At 40.8% G+C, this 15,590-nt stretch overlaps 3 protein-coding genes across 3 annotated transcripts; 1 reads left to right on the top strand and 2 right to left on the bottom strand.

Annotated features, from left to right (window-relative positions):
- Positions 1-1,133: 1,133 nt before the first annotated feature.
- atoh1b (atonal bHLH transcription factor 1b) lies at positions 1,134-2,422 on the top strand. The gene has a single exon (XM_061048664.1). The coding sequence runs from the start codon at positions 1,322-1,324 to the stop codon at positions 2,048-2,050; it is 729 nt and encodes a 242-aa protein (XP_060904647.1). The 5' UTR covers positions 1,134-1,321; the 3' UTR covers positions 2,051-2,422.
- Positions 2,423-2,549: 127 nt separating this feature from the next.
- On the bottom strand, positions 2,550-8,841 carry dok3 (docking protein 3). Its single transcript, XM_061048663.1, has 5 exons — positions 8,556-8,841; positions 6,886-7,188; positions 6,505-6,595; positions 5,290-5,477; positions 2,550-4,242 (listed from the first exon to the last, which is right to left on the bottom strand). The coding sequence occupies exons 1-5, from the start codon at positions 8,610-8,612 to the stop codon at positions 3,370-3,372; spliced, it is 1,512 nt and encodes a 503-aa protein (XP_060904646.1). The 5' UTR covers positions 8,613-8,841; the 3' UTR covers positions 2,550-3,369.
- A 121-nt stretch (positions 8,842-8,962) lies between these two features.
- Positions 8,963-15,582, bottom strand: LOC132982281 (probable ATP-dependent RNA helicase DDX41). The gene is made up of 17 exons (XM_061048662.1): positions 15,394-15,582; positions 14,454-14,549; positions 14,035-14,185; positions 13,830-13,904; positions 13,628-13,688; positions 13,405-13,541; positions 13,236-13,308; positions 13,007-13,160; positions 12,558-12,694; positions 12,160-12,322; positions 11,659-11,790; positions 11,466-11,537; positions 11,279-11,375; positions 10,815-10,964; positions 9,814-9,885; positions 9,554-9,664; positions 8,963-9,367 (listed from the first exon to the last, which is right to left on the bottom strand). The coding sequence occupies exons 1-17, from the start codon at positions 15,418-15,420 to the stop codon at positions 9,231-9,233; spliced, it is 1,845 nt and encodes a 614-aa protein (XP_060904645.1). The 5' UTR covers positions 15,421-15,582; the 3' UTR covers positions 8,963-9,230.
- Between the last annotated feature and the right edge of the window lie 8 nt (positions 15,583-15,590).

The following is a 15,590-nucleotide window of genomic DNA, read 5'->3' as shown; positions in this document are numbered from 1 at the left end:
CTCTCCCTCCGGACAGTTGTGATGTGTTGTTGTGGAGGCTCCTCTGGTGTAATTGATGACCTAATGAGTGATTAGGTCTCGTGTCAGAGCAGTCAGTGTCAGCGTGGGGGCTGAGTTGTCGCTGCGCGCGGCATATGGGAGACGTGGTGGGTGACACTGGTTGTGACAGAGGTGTATAGCTTGAGTGAGGTGCCAGGGGACAACAGCTGATAGGCACAGGGGCCACGTGACTAATCAAAATTAAGATAATTAATGAGACTGACTTTGGTCCCACATGAGATCATAAACGTATAGGCTCATTTTAAAATGTAACGGAACGTTTTGCATCTTTGTCTTAAAGTGATTGGTAGAATTAAAGGCCTATGTTTTGATCCTTGTTCCTCACTAAATGATTCATATACAGCCTGCAGACAACTTATCAGTTAGCATTGCTCTGTTGTAGACAGGTGTGTCTCAGGCCTTGCCTTCCACCTGTTCGTTTTATTATTCCTTTGCAAATAATCCGCAAAAGATTGTCCAGCGTTTTACTGTTTGTTTGAGAACAAACCATGATGCTGCCATATCCCCCAAGACCCAATTAACGAGTCAGTTTCTTTGCCCATGAGAAAGATGTCCAAGCTCTTTTTCCATGGGCTGATGACGATGATGAAAGTCTGAAGCCTAGAATGTTTATGCGTGAATACTGAGCACACACAACCACGGGATTTAAGCGTTTACATTAACATTAACCCCTGCCCTCTGACAATAATGAAACTGATATCTTATAGAACGCATTTAAATATCAATTCAGAGGGGGGGAAATATCAGAAAAATCCAATGATCCAAGTGGATTCACAGTTGTAATCAAATATGTAAATCAGTAAAGGCTAGACATGTGCAGTAAGACTGCTTCTTCCTGTACATTTTTTAACAAAAGGCCAGCAGTCAAGCAGGCCAAACTTTATGGGAAAGTAAGTTCATTGGATCACGTTTTCCTTGTATGCTTTCAAACATACAGTATAGCCTACGCCACGCTCTTAAATGATTAATTTCGCCCCCCAGCCCCCTATGTGTGAGGATAATAACAAGGCCGTGATTGAGTTACAATGAACAATAGAAGAAGAAAAGTCGAGCTTTGTCTAATTGTTCCTTGACAGGGTCAGAGGGGAGGTGCGATTGGCTGCTGCCTTCAGAGGCTGTCAGTGGTTCTTGTGGGTGACATCAAGGTGACTGAGGGGAGGCTGTATAAAATGTTCGCGCACTGGAAATCTCTCCAGAGAGGATCAACCACAGTCTGTAGAGACAACTTTCGCTGCCGCGCACGACCACTGGCCATACAGCGATGGCTGCAAAATCAGAGCTTTCAAGCTGGTCGGACTACCCGGAGGAGTTCACCCTGCCTCAGCAGCGGAACCTGGCCCATATCAACTCCAAAACCTGGATTCAGCTGCACCATGCGTGCTGCAGGACGCCTGGAGCCACCGACGCAGAACTCGCACTGGATAAACTTGTGCCAGTGCGTAAACTTCCCGAGTGCGTGTCTGCGTCAAGCATCACAGAGGAAGACTGTAACAGGGCAGCAGAGGGAGACCAGACGAGCCACTTTGGGCCCCAGAAGCACAGGCGCGTCGCAGCCAACGCCCGGGAGAGGAGGAGGATGCACGGCCTGAATAAAGCGTTTGACGAGCTAAGGAGTGTCATCCCCTCTTTGGAGAACGAGAGAAAGTTGTCCAAGTATGACACACTGCAAATGGCGCAGATATACATCACTGAGCTGTCGGAACTCCTGTCAGGTGTGGTGCATCCGGAGTGCAGGAGTCCGCGTCCAGTATCCGCAGACAAGACCTGCAGGATGAGTTTGATCCACACCCTGCTGCCAGGAGGGACTGCGCAGCCTCCAATCCAAATGACCGGAGACCAGCGGGACACCTGCGCCTCGATCAGCCACCTTTTAATTCTCGGACCTACATCTGACATGGGGTCAAATAAATCAACGAGCTCTTCGAACTGCAGTGATGGAGAATCTTCACAGCTGAGTGACTTGGAGGAGAGTCAGAGCGGCAGACAGTGACAGAAAACCACGGACTTGTCTTAGACTTTTTACGACAGTAACAGTGATAGAAAAAAAAAAAACCTGACAACCAAAACATTAGGTCATGTTGATCATGTGAGAAAGTCGAACATCTATAGACATTGTTAATAGTCTAGATGATGTACTGCCACATGTTAAAAGCAGGTAAACTCAAAAACTGAGTTGTTGTTTTTTTTTTTCATCTCAGGGCCATGATGACCTCAGAGGCCTTTTTAATGCACTTTATGGCCTGATCAGACATTCCCAGTGTCATTAGTGAAATGTGTCTAAATTAAAAGCAGTTATTTTCATATTTATGTATAGATATTTTAAGAGGATTGTTTTTCTACAATAAAGATACTTGAAACATGAGTGTGCACTTAAAGTTGTCTTTCTATATTGCATTCACACATTTGATTATTTTCTTTTCCAAATGCATAACAAAAGGGGGAGGGGATGGGGAGGGAGAGGGGGGGGGGCATAAATGAGAAGAAGCTGGTTTGTGATTTACAGAATGTAATTTTGAAAGATTTATTACCAAAATGATTTACATGATGAAACAACCAGGTTTTCTTTTCACTTTATCAACTATAAGACAATGTCTCCTTTAATATCATTCAGCACACGAAGCCCATGTAGAATCCAGCAGTGAAGACCATCACTCATTGGACCCTTACTGGTCACAGAATAAACTTAATCTATAGTGAGCCTTTTTTTTCCTGAAAAGTTGTAGAAGATCTTTACTTAAGTAGCCCAACTATAACAAAACCACAAAGGTCACAAATGTGTTAGAAATAAAAGCCCTACTATCATACTAATGTACACAAGTGTAAATATTAAACTTAAAGGTACTCACTATGTAGAATGGTCTACTTCTGAATTATATAAAGCAATATTTTAATTATATATCTTAGAATTAGTAACGCATGAATGTGTAATATTTATAAATATTGCTGCAGGTATGTGGCTTATTTTGGTTGCATTATGTACTCCTGTGAAGCTTAGTCCATAAAAAGACATCATATTTTATCATGTGTTGGTAAATAACCTGACTTTAGAGGGTTGAGTGGGTTCTAACTAAAGCTTTCACTAAAATTGAAGTTGGGTAATAAAGTACAATGTCTCCAAAACAGAAAATAATTACAGTGCTTCATTATAGTCCATCACACTCTACTGTTACCCACACATCTGCAAGCCAAAATCTGATGCCTAATGCTCCCACAAGAGGGGATTTCAACAAAATAAAGAACCTAATTAAGCTTTAATACAGTTTATAATAGTTAAAACTGCTCCCTCTAGGCTGCCTGTTTAGTAATAGCCTATTGAGAAAATGTGGCCGCTCCGGGGGGAAGAGGGGGCTGGAACTTTGCCAGGTCCTTGGAAATGATTTCTGCCAGCCTGTGTTTAAAGCTGCGGAGGGGCTCTGAGGGGGCAACAAGGCTGGAGGAGCTGATGGCCTCCTCTGTCACCGCCGTTTCATCCACCGGCTGCGTCGGTGCATTGTAGCCTGGCTGGTTGTTCGCAGGGGGCTGACGCTGGTATCGGGGCTTGGGTAGGACGAAGGGCACAGACTGCAGGAGAGGGCAGGGAGGAGGCAGGGGGACAGGCGGAGAGAGTGAAGAGAAGGGCTGCAGCCGGGGATTTGAAGGAGGATCAACTTTTTCCACTTCAGAATAGATAGACTCTGAATCTTCTATCTCAGGTTTGGACGGCTCCTTTCCCATCAAGGGAGGTGTAGCTCTCATAAGGTTGCAATAAACGTTCTGCCCCAGGACATTATTCAGGTTTAACGAATCTAGAGAATGACACCGCTCATCATCATCTTCCTCTCCCACAGACTCTTTGCTATTATAGAAATAAGGTTTTAAAACAGATAGTTGCTTTAGTTTAATTTTGGAGGTGTCGTTAATAGTCGAGTAGTGGGCTGCAGACTCATCCTCTTTGTCAGCAAAACTTTTTGCAGGACTTTGGACAGGAGGAACACTGGGCAGGTTGGTTCTGGTTGGTAGGACAATAGGAGACTGGTCAGATAATGATCTTCTATGACCACTGAGTTGCTGGACAGAGGGACCCTTCTCCACAGTGCACTGCTTTAATATAGCTTGGAAGATTTGCGGCCCATGCCTGGACAGGAAGACGAACAGTCCTTCACCCGACTCGCAGCGACGGCCAGCTTCAATGCTGAATCCCCCCTGCAACAACATCCAATAAACCATTTTAAATGGCACTGGTTGGCATTTTCATACAGACATGCACTTTCCTGCTGGAAGTTAGATAGAAAGATAGCTACTTCTGTAGTGTCTGAATGAAGTCATGACTAACATGTTAGTACAAAGACTGAAAATAGGGACAATTTAGCTGGATTCAGGCCAACAGGTAAAAAAAACACCAACCAGCACCTATGTAGACCTCACAAATGTAATTCAAGAGGCACTATCACACAGTGCTGTTATACTGGATATTAGAAGACAATCGCAGCCTTGCTGATATTCAGTACAACAGCATGATTTTTTACTGTATTAGTGAGCATTATTGAACCTGTTATCTTGAAACTCTATTTCTTCTACTATTTTCTTCTGCTACTCTGTGTATGTCTATATGTTACGTGTGTGTGTGTAGATGTGTAGCTGTACCAGAAGATGTTCATCACTGTTCTTAATTGTTACATATTATTATTTGTAGTTATTTACTACGTATGGAATTTAATAAATAATTAACTGAACATGTTTTACTATGAATTAATGTTCTTTGATATTCTGTTACTGCGTCAGAGCACTGTGAAGTCCAAGGCCAATTTCCCACTGGGTAAATCAAGTTCATCTTATCTTACATGTTTTGTTTAACTTGTGAGAATGTGTCCCCATCTGAGGTAGTAAGTTTGCTAGATTAAAGGTGGCCTCTTTTTTCACATTTGGCCACTAGGAATGAGAAGAGCATTTGTCTAAAATGAATAAATGTATACATGTTGATGTTTTCCTGTCTGAATTACAAGTTACAATTCTCTTAGCAGATGTTTTTATCCAAAGCGATGTACAGCACTAAGTACAACACTAATCCATTCATACACCGCCACTGAAGAAGCGGTAGCAATGCAGGGTTGAGTGTCTTGCCCAGGGACACATTGGACATGTTGCTCAGCTGGGGATCAAACCGTAAACCCTCCGGTTGAGGGACCACAACTCTACCAACTGAGCTACAGCCGCCCAAAAGAATTAGAAGGAATTACAAAAAAACCTTACCTCTACTTGTCCAAATTTTCGTAACAGGGTATAAGGCCAGCAATAGATGGTGTGACCAGTATCCATGGCCAGCAGTATCACAGCCTCTTTTTCTGGGGACACTAGATACATCCCAGTCAGCTGGCATCTCCTGGATGCCTCTGTGCTCTGGACAGTCACTTGGTACTGGTTTGGAGGAGGGGCCATATCTAAACATTTGTAGATATGAAAATAAGTATTAATAATGACACAGCCTACTGAGGTTACAGCACTTTGACTCAGCATGGAAGAATCCTAGTAGATTTTCCATGTGACGCAATATATTAGCAGAGGGAATAAATGTGCAGCAGATACATTATCGTGCAGTAAAGGGCTGGTTTGAAATTGGTTGTCTTCAATCTCTCCGTGTGACTGGCTGCCCCTGGATTGTTCAGCAGTAGTGTAATCCATTAGGAAATAAAAAGAAATACATTTGTGTAAGCCACAGCTTGCTGACAGTAACACATTCTGGCAGTCCTGTTTGCATAAATGAGTGGCTTTAGCTACTGCTCACATACTCAGTTTCTGCTGATGTCTCCACTTTATGATGCTATGACTATTACTGCTATGAATCCAAACCTCACTGCAAGTTCCTCTCTGGTATATTACTTTCATTATAATTCACTTACCAAGTTACACATTCAATCTTGTCATTTGACAGGTCCTGCTTCTTAACACTTGGGTCAAACTCAAGTAATATTCTACCTCCAAACTTCATTGCAAAGAAAGGCTGAGTATGAGGGAAAACAAGTTAAAGGACAAGAATTAAAGAGCCTTCCCCCTGCTCAGCCAAAATAGTCGGTACAGTAGCATGTTCCCCATTTCTTTTAAGATTTATTTTCGGGCTTATTATGTCTTTATTTGTCAGGCCGGTGGATAGAGCAAGAAGTCAGGGAGAGAGAGAGAGTGGGAAATGACATGCAGGGAAGGAGACACAGGTCAAGCTCAAACACGGTCGCTACCTAACCACTAGGCCAACTGGCGCCCCAGCTCTTTCCTTTTCACTTGGCAAGAACTTGCCAGAAATTCCAAAAGTGACAACTCTAAATAGACTGTTTTTGAAGTGATTGAGATGAAAACGAGAGTTGAAGTTTTGATGAAAAACCACTGTGCTGTAGCTGGCACTCAAAAACTGAATTTCATTATTGATCCCTTGTTCACTGATCAGCTGTCCATCTGCAGACTGGCGAGCATTACCTGATTTCCAAGATGAGTAGAGGTCATTGTCCTCCATGGTACAACCATTTCCGCTCACGAAACCCCCTTTGTCTGATTCTCCAGGATCCTTCTGTAAACACGGTGGCACAGTAAACATCACATGGAGTGTACACCGCCCTCTTATCTAACTTTATGACCTTAACAAGGTAAGATGCATGAAACAGCATATCTTGTGCAAGCACAAGAATTAGAGAAGTGAAGTTGTAGAAGTTACAGATACTGCATTGACTTCCTCAATGTGCGATCTGTGTATGATTGTGGGTACGGTTCACCCACAACATTCCCAAATGATAGCACCTCTACTGATAAGAAACTGAAAAGGGGAAAGTTGCACTGGTCAAGGTGAGAGGTGTGTGATACCTGGAAGGCCAGATGACAGAGGGCGCTTAGCCAGTCCTCGCTGGCAGTGGAGGCCAGAGTGTAGCTGCTTTGGATGGTGTTTAAGTAAAAGGCTGTGCAGCCCTGAGGGCAAGATTCCTTTGGAGCAGGTGAGACACTGAGGCAGTCACTTAAACGCACCACCTTTCTCTCTGGTGTTTTTTGCCAATAAGGCTTCTTCTGGTCAGTAACAGCAGTGTTGTCAAGTACAGAATAAAGCTCCACGCGTCCGACCCCTGTGAAGCTGGGTTTAAAAAGCATCATCCATATTTTCCGCCACGTTCTCTGTTTTAGATGACAGAGGGGAGAGATGGGAAAAGTTCATTTTAATTAGTGTGTTAGCTGGAATGCTTCTTAAGTGTTGGATGACTTATGTTATTACATTACTGTGTCTATCTCTCATGTTACACAGATAACACCCCTCTTTACATGTCTGCCTCACAAAATGATCTGAGCCCAGCGGACACTGTGGATTCTTTAAGATCACTGATGAGGATGGTCAAACTTTTTCACAATTACCATACCAAAGGAGTCTTATTAAGGAAACACCAAACCCTCTTAAAAGTACTTCTCTGCAATGTAAAACATGTTAAAAGCCTGTGAGTCTCTCAAATAAAATCTAGGTTATTGTACTACTTCCAACATGAATTTCATTACTACTGCCTCTTAGTTATAGAATCAATAATAAGATGCTTCTCTTTGATTCCAAAGGTTTCTCAGGGATGACCTCAGTGATGCTGCATATAGTTAATTCACTGAGACTTTAGACTTTCGTCTTTTTTTATTGGTAGTTTAATTGTGCTTGCACATCTCACTATGTATTGAAACTTTAATAAACTAGGTTATCATCATATCATTGTTTGAGTAATAATACTCCATAAATATTCAACAGTTCAACAATCTAAGGGGAAGAATTCCTGAGTGGAGTACCTTTAATTTTACTCTTGCAGATTTTCTTGATCACAATTATTTAATATGAAGTTTTCAAGTAACATCTGAACTCTTCCATACACTTGCACTATTTTTTACAGGAGGCTATGAGTACTTTTTCTGTAAGTTAAGGATCTGGCCGATGCTTCCTCCACCACTGGTCAATTGTGGTAAAACACCAGCGAGCAATTTTAAATGAAACCAACTAAGCGATTAATATTGTAGTACATCTCTAAATGACAGTATGTCTTTTTTCTGTTTCATATTTAAGAATTTGATTCAAAGTAAGTCAATAACCGTGAGCACTTCATTATTTTGAAAACAATATCACAAAATGACAGTTGCATCCTCGCTTGACTTCGAAAGTTACTATCACAGTTAAACCACTGGAACATTCTGGCAGAGAAAAAGTAAAAACTTTACTTAACATTTGGTCCTGAAAATGCATCTTTAAAAAAATAAAACTGCAAACTTGTTTCAGTCATTACCAATCAAATGCAGGGGTGGCAGATATAGTCCATAACAAGAGATTGAGACTGAGTAAGAACTAAAGCCTCTTTTTAGATTTGAAGAATTGAATAAGTATACAAAGTAGTCCCACAATCATCAGTGGACCAGTCGTGCTTATTTTAACTCAGACGTGCATAGTAAGTAAATATTGTCTCAGATCACTGCCATTGTTACAAGAGTCAATGAATTTGAGAAATTGACATGAAACTTACTTTTCCAAACTTGACCCCCTGGAGGAACAGCATCCCCTCTTTGAATATAACCTCCATACCGCTCAGCTTTTTTCTGTGAATCTAGAAGCTCGACAGATGTTGCTTCGTAGTACAAATGTAACAACCAGAAGAGGCTAAAATTAGGCTTTCTATACAACAAGAATAAATGTTTCCTTGACGTCAACAGCAGCAGTCATTTTGTTGTCCACTTGTGTGCGTCTTACAGGGCTAAAAGTGGAGGTATCTGATCTGTAACCAGAATGTTGCAAAAGAAAGGACATGCATGCTGCGTGTTGCTGTTCGTAAGTCAAACTTCCCTTTGCATTTTTCGGCTTGATTTGGCAACTTCCTCACCGTACAAGCTTGTACCACACCTTTTTTTATTTTTCCAGTAAGCCCATCAGAGATCACAACAGATGTAGAAGTTTTATTTACAATTAGAGTATCAAAAGATATCTTACAAAGGCTACACATAAAGAGCACATTTGACATTTGGGGAAAGAAAGGGTAAAAAATGGGAAAAAATACTTTAACCTGACAGATCTGAAAACTATGTTAGGTGATGATAAAAACAGACTTCCTTAGTTCAGTTATACCGCATAAAACTATTCTTTTCTCAGAAACCTTTCTCAGTTCCGTTTTAAGGTTTTGAATCTTCCCTTTAATGAAAGTCCTTTAGAAGTCCATCGAGCTATGAGCCAGGTAGTCTTTCCGTCCGATGTTGGTGACCTGCTTTGTTTGCATGGCCTCCAACTTTGGACAGTCTGTGATACGATGACCCAGACCACCGCAGAACGTACAGCCCCTCTCTCCTGTGAGACACAAGATCAGGTGTGTTAGGAAGACACTCAAAGTCTGTGAATATTTATGATTCTATGAACAGATCAGGTTAGAGTAAACTTTAAGACAGAAACAATGAGTTACCGTAGAGAATCCGATCCATGCAGAACATAAACACCTATTAATAAACATGTGAACTGTTGTGAACCATGACTCACCTCCGATGTCTAGCATGGTCTCGTCTCCTGTCTGGAGCACCTGGAGGACTGGAGGGACCTTCTGCTTGGCTTCCACCAACAGGGCTTTCAGGTCCATCAGCACTGACTCATCTATTGAGAAAAACACACTTCTTGTTACTTACTGTCATATCACTCGGAGTTAGGCTGACTAAATTCACTGCAATACATTGCAAATATTTCAAGAATCACCACTCTAATATAGAAATGTATTCATTTACTTGATCTGTACTGTTACTTACCACAGCCTTTATTAATGAACGTAGTGGCAATACCGGTCTTGCCTGATCGTCCAGTTCTTCCAATTCTGTGGACTGAATAAAAAAATCTGTCTTATTAAATCTGCTTGAGCACCATTCTGAAGACGGTGAGGCCAAATCCAGTATATAACAGGGTTTTTCAAATGGGGTACCAGTACTTGTAGGGTAACTTGAAAAGACAACAGGGAACGCTGGAATCTTTTTGATGTTAATTGAGAAAATATCAGGTCAGCAAAACCCCCGAAATACTAATGAAATCAAATACTATAAGTTCAATTTAAAAAAATCCCTAAATTACATTTACATCAACACTCCTGTTTGTTTGTTATTTTAAATGTTCATTTTGGGGCTTTTTATGCCTTTATTTAGAGATAGGACAAGGGATAGAGTCAGAAATCAGAGAAAGAGAGAGAGTAGGGAATGAAATGCAGGAAAGGAGCCCCAGGACGGATTTGAACCCAAGCCGCTGCTTGGAGGACCACAGCCTCTGTACCTGGGGGGCACACACTGACCACTAGGCTACCAGTGCCCCAACATTCCTGTTTTCAATGTAATCATGGACTCTGTAACCCGTCAACTGTCCAACAAATGCAAACTCATTCAACTCAGTGTTGAACAAAGAAAATTTGGATACTGAATGACAGGAAATGGATTTGTGGTTAAAATGTAGTAATACATCTGAAAATACTAGAGAAGTCAAAAGCCTACAAACTACTGTCAGTATCAGAGAAATACTTTACATTCAATATTTGAAACCTCCCATTGATTTGTGCTTTCCTTGCAGGGATCTTGGATAAAGCCAGCACACACTATGATGTGATTCAAGGTTTCAGTTTGTTGTTTATGCTGCAGCACTGTATTATACCTCTCCCTATAGTTTTTTTTTTTCTACCAACATTTTTTGAAGGGGACACTTGTCATAAATATGTTCCAAACAGGATAATATTATTATTATACTTGAAATGTAACCCTTATCCTCTTACCATAGTTTTCTATCTCCTCAGGCATGTCATAATTCACTACATGCTGTATAGCTGGGAAATCCAGACCCTTGGAGGCGACATCTGTGGCCACTAAGACATCTTTCTTTCCTTCTTTAAACGCCTCTATGGCTTTGGTTCTTTCCTCCTGATCTGAAAAAAATTAATGAATAAATACAACAAATATTACATGAGATGGAAAGTGTTTGGTAAGACGATGACAAATGGAAAGTTCAAAGGAAGTGTCTGCAATACTGTCAGTGCCTTGGAAATGTTAAGCAAACTTTGCAGCAGAAATGGTAACACATGCCAGCAGTGTGGCATCTGGTGGTAATGAAGGGCAACTACAAGAAAGTTTCAGAGATAGAAGATCTGTGGGCTTATGACATGCTCTGAATCTGCAGCACGCAGTACTGCTGTGCTCTAGTTAACGTGTATGTTATAGTGATTCTAAAGGGTTGTTTTACCTTTTCCTCCATGGATGGCCACCGCCTCTACTCCTTTAAGCAGCAGATACTCATGGATGGCATCTACGTCAGCCTTCTTCTCAGCAAATAACAAAACCTACCAATAAAAACAGACCACGTGAAAACGTTTAACACATGTTGTTGTTTTTCTGTTCATGTCATTGTTTAGGTATGAGGAAATACTGACAGGAGGTGGTGTTTTCTGGAGACACTCAAGTAGATAAACCATCTTTGCTTCCTCCTTGACATATTCCACTTCCTGCACACACACACACAAGTTATTTAGGATTTAGTTGAACCTTTTTTTTTATGAATGAGTTTTTTATTCGATGCATTTTATTTCAAAGACTAAAACAGGAAAGCTCTTTCAGTTAGCATACCTGGATGACATCCAAACTGGCAGCACCGGCTCTGCCCACGTTGATGGTGATGGGTTTGACCAGAGCACTCTTTGCAAAGTTCTGGATCTTCTTGGGCATAGTGGCGCTGAAAAGCAGGGTTTGTCTTTGGCCCTGGGTAAAGAAACAACAAACGTAATTTCAAACATTTTTGATGCTATGCCAATCTAAATCTACCAAGCTTAAGGTAGATGAGAAAAATGGAGTCTCAAATGACTGAGGCCAGCAGAAGGAAGACGGACTAACTTGCCAACCATAGTGAATGTTCAGAGGATGACTTAATTTTCTGCCACTTAAAAAAAAAATCAGGAAATGTACGAAATAACTGTATGTTCTGTTACAGAAAGGCTTAGCGAAATTATTTTACCCACTGAGGCTTTGCAAACCAAGACAGTGAAAAATGGGGGGAAACACATCTACTGCATAGAAGATTGAGTTGTTTGTTGTTATTTGGCAGACACTTCTTACAGACGAGGAACTCACCTTGAAGTAAGAGAAGATGGTCCTGATGTCTTCCTCAAAGCCCATGTCAATCATCCTGTCGGCCTCATCCAGAGCCAAGTAGCGGCAGATGTCCAGACTCACCATCTTCTTCTGAAGTAAGTCCATCAATCTGCCGGGGGTCGCGACCATCATGTGGACACCACTGTTACCAGGAGGAGACAGAGACACAGATAAGTCTATTTGCTGCATTTGTTTTTAAAATACAGAATATTCTTTAAACGTTTGTACTAGGAATTATTCCTGGAAAAGACTATGAACTATTAACAATTGCCTGTTTTGTTCCCCTCTGAATGATTTCTTGCAGTTGAATCAGTTGTTTTGTTCCTTACACTGGTTCACACTCAAGTTTTGAATATGGCAAACACCAATTATCTTACTGTTTAACGACTTCCATCTGCTCCTTGACAGACATTCCTCCGATGCAGAGGGCAGTTCTCAGCTGAGGAGCTCCTTCCTCCTCCAGCAGCTTGCAGTAGTACTCGATGATGCTGTGAGTCTGCCTCGCCAACTCTCGCTGGAGTAAAGTGGAAAGTATTCAAATCAGATATGCTAAGATCAAGATTTCTCAAAGAAATCACAATCTGTCTAAAGTGCATCAAGTACAGAAAAAAGCTTTATGAGATAATATTTTCAATAGCATTTGAAGTGATGAGTTTTTAAGGACTTGCAGTATTTGCACATGTAATTTGATTTAAACGCAGTGTGTGTGATTTAGTTGTATTTTGGTAATCTATTACAATCCTAATGCTGTATTTTCTTAATCACAGACCAGACTTCATACAGAATTTAAATCTGTGTGTTTTTTAATGCAATAGGTTTGTCTTACCGAAGGACAGATGATGAGTCCATAAGGTCCCTCTCTCTTAAAGAAAGGCAGCCTTTTCTCTTGCTCCAGAGAAAACATGATGATGGGCAGAGTGAAGACCAAAGTCTTTCCTGAACCGGTGAAGGCTATGCCGATCATGTCTCGACCTGACAGACTGCAGAGAAACAACATAAATACACACTCGACATGTACTTAAAAAATGTTGCCGTTTTATTGAATATGTACTTACACTGTTGGGATTCCTTGAATCTGAATAGGTGTGGGATGCACGATGCCCTTCTTTTTCAAACCTTTAAGAATTGCTGCAAATTTGATCCAAGTTATTTGTTTTTTATCTTGTGGAGCCGCTTAGAGAAACACAATGTGCTCTTATGTGCGTGAGAGGGAATGTGTTATACCTGGTGGAAGCTTCATCTCTCTGAAGCTCTTGATTGGAGGAGGGATGCCGTCTCCATCGACCAGGATGTGAAACTTCTTCCTTACACGCTCATTTCGGGTGTCCGGCATATTCAGGATGTAGCGTGGTGCCTTCCAGCTGTGAAGAACATTCAGAACAAATGAATAGTAAAAAAACAACAACTCAAAACAGGACTATACATCATTTTCAGATCAAGAACTGACCTTGTTTTTATTGGATCGTCATATATGATACCTTTGGCCATTTCCTTCACAGACATCAGAGCTAAAAGAGGAAAAGTCTAAATTATTCTTGCAAGCTTTAAATGCTTTGCACTCATTACTCTTAATGTCTACAAGTTTAGAAAGGTTGATATGTTTCAAAATTCAACACAGGACCTTGCCAGTAAATGACTTATAGTTGTACCTCTGCCCTCTGCAACACTCTCGAGAATCTTTTCTTCCTCTTTCAGCTGCTTCTCCTTGGCGGACTCTTTACGAGCTGTAGATACAAAGGTAAATATCAACCAAACAGTATAGAAAATGTATACAGTATGAAGATGTAAATACAGTCAAAAGAATTGAACAGGCAAAGTGTATCATCCAGTTTGGGTGGAGTTACAACTGAATACCTTCTGCTTTCTCCTTGAGGTGCTGATGCTGGTCAAGCAGACTGACATTGGAGCGCGGACCAAGACCCTCGTCCTCATCCCTCTGCTCCTCCCCACTGTCCTTCTGCTCCTCGTCCACAGCCTTTCCTCGTAGACGTAACATCTTCTGTAGCTGTTGGATACACATACTTGTTACATGAATAGTACTTATATATAGAAGTATAGTAGGTAGTAATCTTTTAAAGATTGTACATTTTACAGTAACTTTTGGTACCTCTAAAAAAAAGTCTTAAAACACGACATGATATGACACTGAAGAAGAAAGGTTACATCTGTGATCTTATTAATAGGGTCTTGGCTGCAATAAATAACTAGTTGATCAAACTGGTGTACCATCACTAAATGATTAAATGTTAGACATAAAAGTCTACAAAACTTACCATTTTTTGCTTTCTGATTTTGACTGGAACATAGGGAACATAGTCGTCATCCTCTGACCCTTCTGAGCCAGACTTCTCATCCTCGCCGTGGGATCTCTGTAAACACATGACCCACACCAGCATTGTTACTTCTTCACTTCAGACACGTCCAGTGCACATTCTTTCAAGTCAATATAAACGTATAGCACAGCAGGTAGAAATAAACATCTTCTCTTGTTATTTCATGGAGTTTCATGTGCAGCTCGTACATGCAGAGGTACCAGAGATGACCACAAGAGTATTTCACACAGTGATAGGATGTTATAGCCCTTCATATACAGTACCAGTCATATGCTGAGATACCAAACTGTATTATATATATATATATATATATATATATAGAAACAGTCTGGCAATGTGATTTTGACACAAATGACATACATTTATTTCACTTACATCAAATGTAAATATTATATGCAATTACTTGATAAACCCTATTTTCAACAGGCTGCTATCATGTAAACTATTAAATGAGTTAAAGGGACTGCTTTACTTTTTTGTCTTCCTTTAATCTAGTAAGCAAAAACATCATTGGTGTTGGTCAACGTTGTAGGAGCACACAAACCTCATATAATCACTTCTATATTTAAGTTCAGTACTACTATAGGTTATAATCTTCATAGTTTATCTGCATCTTTTGTCTCTTCCAAGTTAAAACGTCACGATTACGTTATGTTGTGGCTCTGCATTGCTCGTGAAGTTACATACACTACTAATTTAATAAATCAAATCACTCAAAAACCAAAGTAAAGTGTCGCATTCTTGCAAAATAACTTCGTTAGTTCGTTCATAATTTGGGATTAAGGAGCCAAATGCCTGACCAGCTAGCTAGCTATCTTTCGCTAACTTCGGCTAGCTAGTGTGTCGATATCTAGTATCTCGATGTGCGCGCTTAACTTACCTTTTTGGGTCGATTTTCGAGTTCCATTTTCTTGTATAACTACAAGGGGGTTCCCTGTTTTCTTATGGAACAGATTGCGCACCAAATACCAGGCAAGTAGTTCAAAAAATAGGTCTAGTGATCCACATGTTTACAATACACAGGAAGCTTTGCTACTGTACGGAACGCCGGAAGGGTCCAACCTCATTGCGACGCTA

The sequence above is a fragment of the Labrus mixtus genome, chromosome 10 (assembly GCF_963584025.1).
Source record: "Labrus mixtus chromosome 10, fLabMix1.1, whole genome shotgun sequence".
Classification (NCBI taxonomy): domain Eukaryota; kingdom Metazoa; phylum Chordata; class Actinopteri; order Labriformes; family Labridae; genus Labrus; species Labrus mixtus.
The sequence above is the reverse complement of the archived record's forward strand: the minus strand, read 5'-3'. Positions and strand labels throughout refer to the sequence as shown.

Excerpts from the sequence above, each read along its gene's own strand:
- atoh1b (XM_061048664.1), top strand. The coding sequence starts at position 1,322 with ATGGCTGCAAAATCAGAGCTTTCAAGCTGGTCGGACTACCCGGAGGAG.
- dok3 (XM_061048663.1), bottom strand. The coding sequence starts at position 8,612 with ATGGAGGTTATATTCAAAGAGGGGATGCTGTTCCTCCAGGGGGTCAAG. Across the intron at positions 6,596-6,885 it reads TCTGTCATCTGGCCTTCCAG|AAGGATCCTGGAGAATCAGA; the intron begins GTATCACACACC and ends CCGTGTTTACAG. Across the intron at positions 5,478-6,504 it reads CTACTCATCTTGGAAATCAG|ATATGGCCCCTCCTCCAAAC; the intron begins GTAATGCTCGCC and ends ACAAATGTTTAG.
- LOC132982281 (XM_061048662.1), bottom strand. The coding sequence starts at position 15,420 with ATGGAACTCGAAAATCGACCCAAAAAG. Across the intron at positions 13,161-13,235 it reads ATTCAAGGAATCCCAACAGT|TCTGTCAGGTCGAGACATGA; the intron begins GTAAGTACATAT and ends GTTTCTCTGCAG. Across the intron at positions 12,695-13,006 it reads GACTCATCATCTGTCCTTCG|CGAGAGTTGGCGAGGCAGAC; the intron begins GTAAGACAAACC and ends ACTTTACTCCAG.